Here is a 7,255-nt window from a genome sequence, read left to right on the forward strand (position 1 = left end):
AACATATGTTATGCATGAAAATCATATAGTATGCAATTGAATGATAACATATGATTATTCAAGCATAGTTTAAGGAGCAAAAGCATTCTTATAGCATTAAGTGATGCATAAAGAAGATACTAAAGGATAAAGTAAGGAAGAATTCCCTTAGAATCAGCTTTGAAAAACATCCATGGTGTGATCAAGTCATGGAGAAAATTAGAACTAGTTTGGATCGTATCAGAAAATTGCAAGTAGACCTTTCTGAGTCAATGCCGTAAGTTTCACCTTCAAAATTGGCTACCGCTATAAAAGATATCCCTTTAGCTTACCCTCCAATTTTCGAAAATGTTGTCGCAGAAAGCAATCGTTCCCATATTCAGAGCAGTTAACTTAGTCGTCACCTTTTCTTTTGAGTATTGAATATATACAGGGGCCTTTTCATGGCCCGGTATCGATAATTGTTCTTTCTTTAACGCTAGTTCTTTGAACAAGGTCTCATGGAAATATGCAGGGGCCTGTCCATGCCTTAGTTGCGGTCCCTGGAGGTAAAACAAGCTACCTTTCTGAGTTAAAAGCCGGCAAAGAGGTAATTGTAGTTGATCAAACGGGTAAAATGCGGACAGCAATTGTTGGCCGTGTTAAGATCGAGACCCGACCACTTATCCTTGTGGAAGCAAAGGTTTGTTTATGGCATACTTTTTTGTAATGCTGAACTCTTTCATACGTTCAGGTTTCTAAAGATAAGAATGTTAATAACAAACTCGATATTCAGAATTCAAAATGCTACTCTAAATATACATTTGCTGCTGATAGATGCAAATGATCGGACCATATACAGCATTCTTCTGCAGACGGCCGAAACAGTCGCAGTGGTTTGTCCGCATGAAGGTTTGTTTCTTCTCTCGACTGTCATTTAGCTTATGTTGGATGTAACAGACACTGCTTATCATACCGGTTTAAGCTTTGCCCCACCTATGATTCACAGGTAACCGGATGCGAAAGACTGCAATTCCCGTGACTTCGCTGAAAGCCGGGGACGAAGTTTTGGTAAATCTACATGGTGGGCCTCGGCATACCGGAATAGAGATCGATGAATAATTCATTGTCAAGAATTGAATGAACTAGCAAGACGACGTCGACGGTGTAACTTCTCCATTTCCAAGATTGTTACCATTCATTTGAAGGCCTTCCAATGAATTATATATTTTTTGACAAGTTCATATATTATGCCTGAGAAAGGCTTGTTCAATATCCAGGATTGTTGCAATATAACCAATACAATATACTATCTTTTCCTTCATTATTTAATTTCTGAAAAAATACAATATTTTTTTATAAATATTAATAAAAAGCATAAAGAATAATTACGATATTATCAGTTGGACTGTTATTTTATTTTTTGATTAAACACTGAGAAATTAGAAGAAAGAAAGAGAATGGTGACAGTAGTTCACATGCACATCTTACACATGGGATTGCGCACAGTAAGATACTTTGCATTGTCAGATGAAAGGTACATACGTCACCTTAATATATATATATATATATATATATATAATTATATAATTATTTAATAATGGATGGTAGAACTTTTTTCACAAGAAAGTAATTTATTATTATATTTTTATTTAATATTTAAATAAAAATATAACATTAAATTGATATCACCTGTGAAAAATAAACTCCATTGTTGATATATACATCAGTGGGTGAAAAATACATTGACATAATTGAACTTAATTCTTTTTAAGGGTCTATGTATCTCATCATGAGGGACGTTTTTAAATTTTTCGAGCAATTGTTTTTAGAACAATAGTTTATAATAAATTTACATTATAAAAATTAATTTAAGAATATTTAATAATATCTAATTGAGTTGATATAAGTTATTTAAATATAATATAATATAATAATTATTAATATCTCAAAAAATATAATAATTATTAAAAATATAATAGTATAATATGAAAAGAAACATAAACATAATATAAATTTAAGGATCAATGTGGCAAAGAAACTCAAAAATTAATGTAGGAGTGAAATTTAGAGATAAAATAAAGCTTTTTCCCTAGGGATGGTAACGGGCCGGGTTTGGGTCGGGTATTGGTCAACTGTCCCCGTACCCATTTAAAAAATCCGTACCCATTCCCGTTTAAAAAACCGCGGGGATTTAAACGGGGATCCCCATCGGGTAATCGGGGAAAACCGCGGGGAAACGGGTATCCCCGTTTAGCATAAACGGTTATTTAAACGGGTATCGGGCCGGATATATATATTTAAATTAAATATATATATATTATATATATTTTTAATTTAAATTAAATTAAATTTATTAATATTATATATATATATATAATTATTATTTTTAATATTTATCAGGCCGGGTAATCGGGTAATCGGGGCGGGGATTACTAAACTCGTCCCCATTTAACATAAACGGTTTTTTCTCGTCCCCGTCCCCGTTTAATATAAACAGTTTTTCCACGTCCCCATTTAATTTGATTTTCGATTTTTTCCGTCGGGTTCGGATTTTTTTGTCATCCCTATTTTCCCCTATTAGGTATTATTGAAAAAAGATACATGATCTTTTTTCAACTAAATTTGTATTTATTTAATTCATGCCACGAATTGAATCTTGAATTTTATCTATTGTATCTACGTTACTTAATGAAATTTTGAATAAAATGTTAAGAACTCTTCTTTTGAAATGATAATATAATATTATTATATAAATATTTAAATAAAATTTACCATGAGAATATAACACTTTAATGATAGATCCATATGTAGTCATTTTATCATGGCCCATGTTACATGCCAGACCTGGAACCACATGCACCTTAATTAACTATTTCGTTTTCTATATTACTCGTACTCCAATTTGTGGTATTATTATTATTTTTTAAATTTATAATACTTTTATATTTGTGTATAAATATACGTGGAAACTGTTTTTTCAGAAAATAAATGAACGTATCCCCATCATCTTTTCCTTTTTCTTTAAATTTCTTTTCTTCTTTCATTATGAAACTATTATACTTTCATTCCTATATCATGCTAACGTTAAAATCGTCACTTTTCAATGTTTATTTTTTATCAATTAAGATATAGACAAACTCTTTTTATCGTTTCCTAATATTTACCAGTTTGTTTTTTAATTATTTTAAAATTCAACTCAAAACACAAAATTAAGAAAACTCAAATTATTCTGATTTACAATATCTATCATCGTATTAAAGTAGAATGAATATATACAACTTATTTCTTCCTCCATTTTTCCACTATTGGAATTTGAAAGAAGATATGCACTCTATCATCAAAAAATCAAAGAGAATTCAAAACTAGAGATTGTTTAAAAAAAAAGGAAATTTTGAGACCATGTCATAAATTTTAAAATTCAAATGTTCAATCAAAATACCATTAAGTATTTAATGATGAAGTGACTCAAATAGGAATAAAGAGTAATTAAAAAAACTTTAGTGGGCTAAAAATAAGTGAAAAGTAAGTTGAGGATACAAATTTGCAATTTATCCTTAAATATATGTAGGAATTCAATAAAAGCAAGGGAAGAAAAACGTATTACTAGAGAAACGATTCCTCGATATTGATTTTTCTGCTCAAACGGAACAAATATATGTCCAGCTCTATACAACAATCTATATATAGCAAGAACAATTATGTAGAAATGGAAATGAAAACTTGTAATTTTCTTCTTAAACATTGCTAAGCCAATCCCCAAGTGCATGGCGCGCTGCAACTGCCGGAGAAATGCTTTTCAGTTCAACGGAAACTTGATTGATTGCTCAGACCATGGCCAGAAGCCTTGCTGTTCATCTCCTCCATTGAACATATGGCAGTCCAAGCTCGGATCTTCTTGAACATATGGCTTCGACGAACACTCGAGAAGTTGAACCATGTTTGGTGCAGGACTCATGGACGAAGCTCTCAACGCTGTTGTTCTTGAGATATCTAAGTTAAAATCACGACTTTCTTCGCTTCCATTGCTGCATGAAGCATCGTTTTCGTTATTGATTCTGGTTTCTTTTGAATCTTTCTTCTTCAGAGACAATAACTACACCAAAAAGAGGGGGGAAAACAAACCCCGATTTAGATGACTAAAAAAACAACTACTTGCTGCTTTCTGACACTGACACTTTGGATTTGTGATCAACAAATGTAGCAGAAACATTAAAAATAAGGAATTGGATGAAAGTGAAGATCTTAAAAGAAAACCCTGTTAATTTACCTCTGCAGTAAGTTTGGTGTTTTGAGCTTGAAGGGTATGGTTGTCAGCTTTGAGAGCTTCAAACAGTTTCTTCAACGCATCATAATCTTTCTCCAGTTGCTTGTTCTTACATCTGGCCCTCCTGTTTTGAAACCAGATCGCTATCTGCCTTGGTTTCAACCCTAATTCCTTAGCCAACTGCAGTTTTCTCTCAGGACCAAGCTTGTTTCCCAGCTCAAAACTCTTCTCCAAAGCCCTCACTTGTTCCGCGTTCAGCCTCCTCTTCTTCTCCCCCTGATGCAATCCATCGTCGGACAATTCATCATCTCCATTTCCATGTCCGCCATGCGGAATTTCCTCGAGCTTTCCGACACCTGAGAAAGACACATAATTAAACACCTATAAAGCGAGAAAAAGATGGATGAAGAGACATACCATGGAAGAATTGAGAAGGGGGAGAAAGGAGAGAATTGAGGGAATAAGGGGGGTTTTGATCTTTGTGAAGGGTTTGAAACATGAAAGTGTTGGGAGGGAAGGCCATTTCAATGGCCAAAACTATTTCAGTGATGCACTTGGAAGAATCTGAAAGGGTAAAGGGGAGAGAGAGTGTGGTATGGGCTATATTGGACTTACTCTCTCTCTCATATGCCTGCAATATATCATGGTTGACAGGTTATGAGAAGAAGACATGGGAGAGGGGCGGTGATGGGGTTCACACAGGCTGAAAAAGCTATTTTTAGGGTTAAAATGTTAGACATGCAGGGATAAAACCAGGGATGTGGATTCTTTTTCCATTATAAATTGTTTAAACTCTGGTTTATATGGACGGAAATTCACTGCGCCAAAGTTTCTGGCCCCTCGGAACCCAATGCACGAATTAATGCCACGCGTCTAGGGATGACCACGGGTCAAGTTATTGCCCCACCCGAATTCGACTCCAAACGTAAACCTTTCTGAACCGTACTTAACCTAATCCATTTGATTCGACCTATATAGATATAATTTATTTTTATTAGATAAAATAATAATTTAATTAAAAAATAAAATAAATTTGTTCATTTGATTTTCATATAGTATTTTAATTTTTAATTTAAAAATATATAAAATTATGAAATGATTAAACATTTTAATAATAATATTTAATTATCTATTAAAATAAGGATATGTCAAAATTTTCTAAACAATGTTTCGTAACAGTTTGATGCACGAAATAAATTATATTAATGATTAAATAAATTATTGTTATTTTTAGAGTTTATAAGTTCTCGCACCAATGACAATACAAAGTACTCTCTAGATTAAATAAAAAAATCATTTTGTAACAACTCAATAAATTTTAATAACCATTTTATAATTATTTTAAAAAAATTAATAATTAGTCAATAATCTCTAGAGAAAATAGTTAAAATTTCTTAGTTCATACCTCCACTCTTCCTTAAGTTGTGTTTGGATACTATTAAGATCAAAAATTCTTTTTCCTCTTCCCCTGGTAGAAATTGTTAAAAGAATTCCATTGATAAAAAAATCATTTTATAATATACATGATAAATTTTATAAAATTGTACTCTCGAACCCAATTTTTATACTTCACAATATTTTATAATTTTAATTACTTTTGGGGATTTACTTTATGTTTTTCAAGTTTGAAAATTTTTTTAGTATGCACAATGTCATGAAAAATATCAACAAGATGAGAAAAGCCCTAAGAATGACAGGAGAACGCTATGAACAAAAGAATGATATTCCGACGAGAAATAAGAAAAAGATTAAAGCAGTAACTCCAGAAAGCACGGTGAGGGAACTGAAAGTCGTCATTGAGGAAGTTGTCATTTCTCCACCACGCCTAGAGGCATTAAACCTCAAGAAACCGTCCTATCGAAATATGCTCATGGGAAAAAGCTTGATTAATGGTTTTGAAGAGTCGGGTGAGTTCGGACCAATTAAGAAGAATGAAAGATTGATCACAGTTGGTAGCAAAGACTCATGGCCATCACTTACAACTTCAGATAAGTTTAGAGGTAGCCTCAAGGTAAGATGGTCAAACTGTTTGATTCTAAAGTTACTTGGTAAATCTATAGGGTTCCGTGCTCTTGATGAGAGAATCAAAAGAATGTGGATGCCGAAGGTGGACTATGAGTTGATCGATGTCGGGGATGGTTACTTCTTAATAAAATTTTCATCTCTAGATGATCTTTGTTTTGCACTAGAGGAAGGACCATGGATTATTTATGGCCACTATTTGACTGTTCGAAAGTGGTTTGCCGAATTTTATCCGTCATCAACTTCAATTGATTCTACGGTTGTTTGGGTTCGCTTCCCTAAGCTTCTCGTTCATTATTATAATGAACGCATGTTATTTGCCATGGGAAATACTCTTGGACGAGCCCTCAAAGTTGATCCCAATACTAGTTATGCTTCTAAAGGAATATTTACCAGTGTCTGTATTGAGATTGATTTTGGTAAAGCCCTTGTGCCAAATATCGAGATCGAAGAAAGATGGTATTCTATCGAGTACGAAGGGCTACCGATGATTTGATTCGATTATGAAAAGTTTGGCCATCGTGACTGTCTACCCACCTCGATTCAAGTGACTCCGAGTGCTACCCATGAGAAAAACCTTGATGTGGAAGCCGGAACTCAACCGAAAAATTGTGAACTTGTTACGAGAAATTTATTGGCGGTGATAGAAATGACAAGTGAATCTAACTTTGGACCCTAGATGATTGCTCAACGATGTAAGCCAAGAAAAATTACCAAGAATCAAGGCGAGAATAATGGAAAAGGGAATAACCATTGAAACCCCAAAACAGGATCAAGATTTTCCCCACTTAATAAAATTCCAAATGACCAGTAAACTAATCTGGAGAAAGATTCGACTGACAATAATTTGGGCTTCAATTTAGGAGGAAGGAAACTTGCCAATAATATGCCTGTGCAAAACCTTAAAAAACCAAAGTCAACGCCGGACCAAAATTTTAACAAAACCACAACAAGCGTTATTAATGAGCAGCCCATGAGGGTCTTAGAGATGACCAGTACCATGAACAA

The 7,255-nt window shown here is 33.5% G+C and overlaps 2 protein-coding genes and 1 pseudogene across 2 annotated transcripts; 2 read left to right on the forward strand and 1 right to left on the reverse strand.

The window, feature by feature from the left end:
* Positions 1–240: 240 nt before the first annotated feature.
* LOC120130562 (3-dehydroquinate synthase homolog) lies at positions 241–1,202 on the forward strand. The gene is made up of 4 exons (XM_039147778.1): positions 241–256; positions 494–661; positions 792–870; positions 968–1,202. The coding sequence occupies exons 2-4, from the start codon at positions 596–598 to the stop codon at positions 1,078–1,080; spliced, it is 258 nt and encodes an 85-aa protein (XP_039003709.1). The 5' UTR covers positions 241–256; positions 494–595; the 3' UTR covers positions 1,081–1,202.
* Positions 1,203–3,757: 2,555 nt separating this feature from the next.
* Positions 3,758–5,002, reverse strand: LOC120130962 (annotated as a pseudogene).
* A 913-nt stretch (positions 5,003–5,915) lies between these two features.
* On the forward strand, positions 5,916–6,743 carry LOC120130963. Its single transcript, XM_039148103.1, has one exon. The coding sequence runs from the start codon at positions 5,916–5,918 to the stop codon at positions 6,741–6,743; it is 828 nt and encodes a 275-aa protein (XP_039004034.1).
* The last annotated feature ends 512 nt before the right edge of the window (positions 6,744–7,255 follow it).

This window comes from Hibiscus syriacus, unplaced genomic scaffold, assembly GCF_006381635.1.
Source record: "Hibiscus syriacus cultivar Baekdansim isolate YM2019G1 unplaced genomic scaffold, ASM638163v2 tig00110548_pilon, whole genome shotgun sequence".
Classification (NCBI taxonomy): Eukaryota; Viridiplantae; Streptophyta; class Magnoliopsida; order Malvales; family Malvaceae; genus Hibiscus; species Hibiscus syriacus.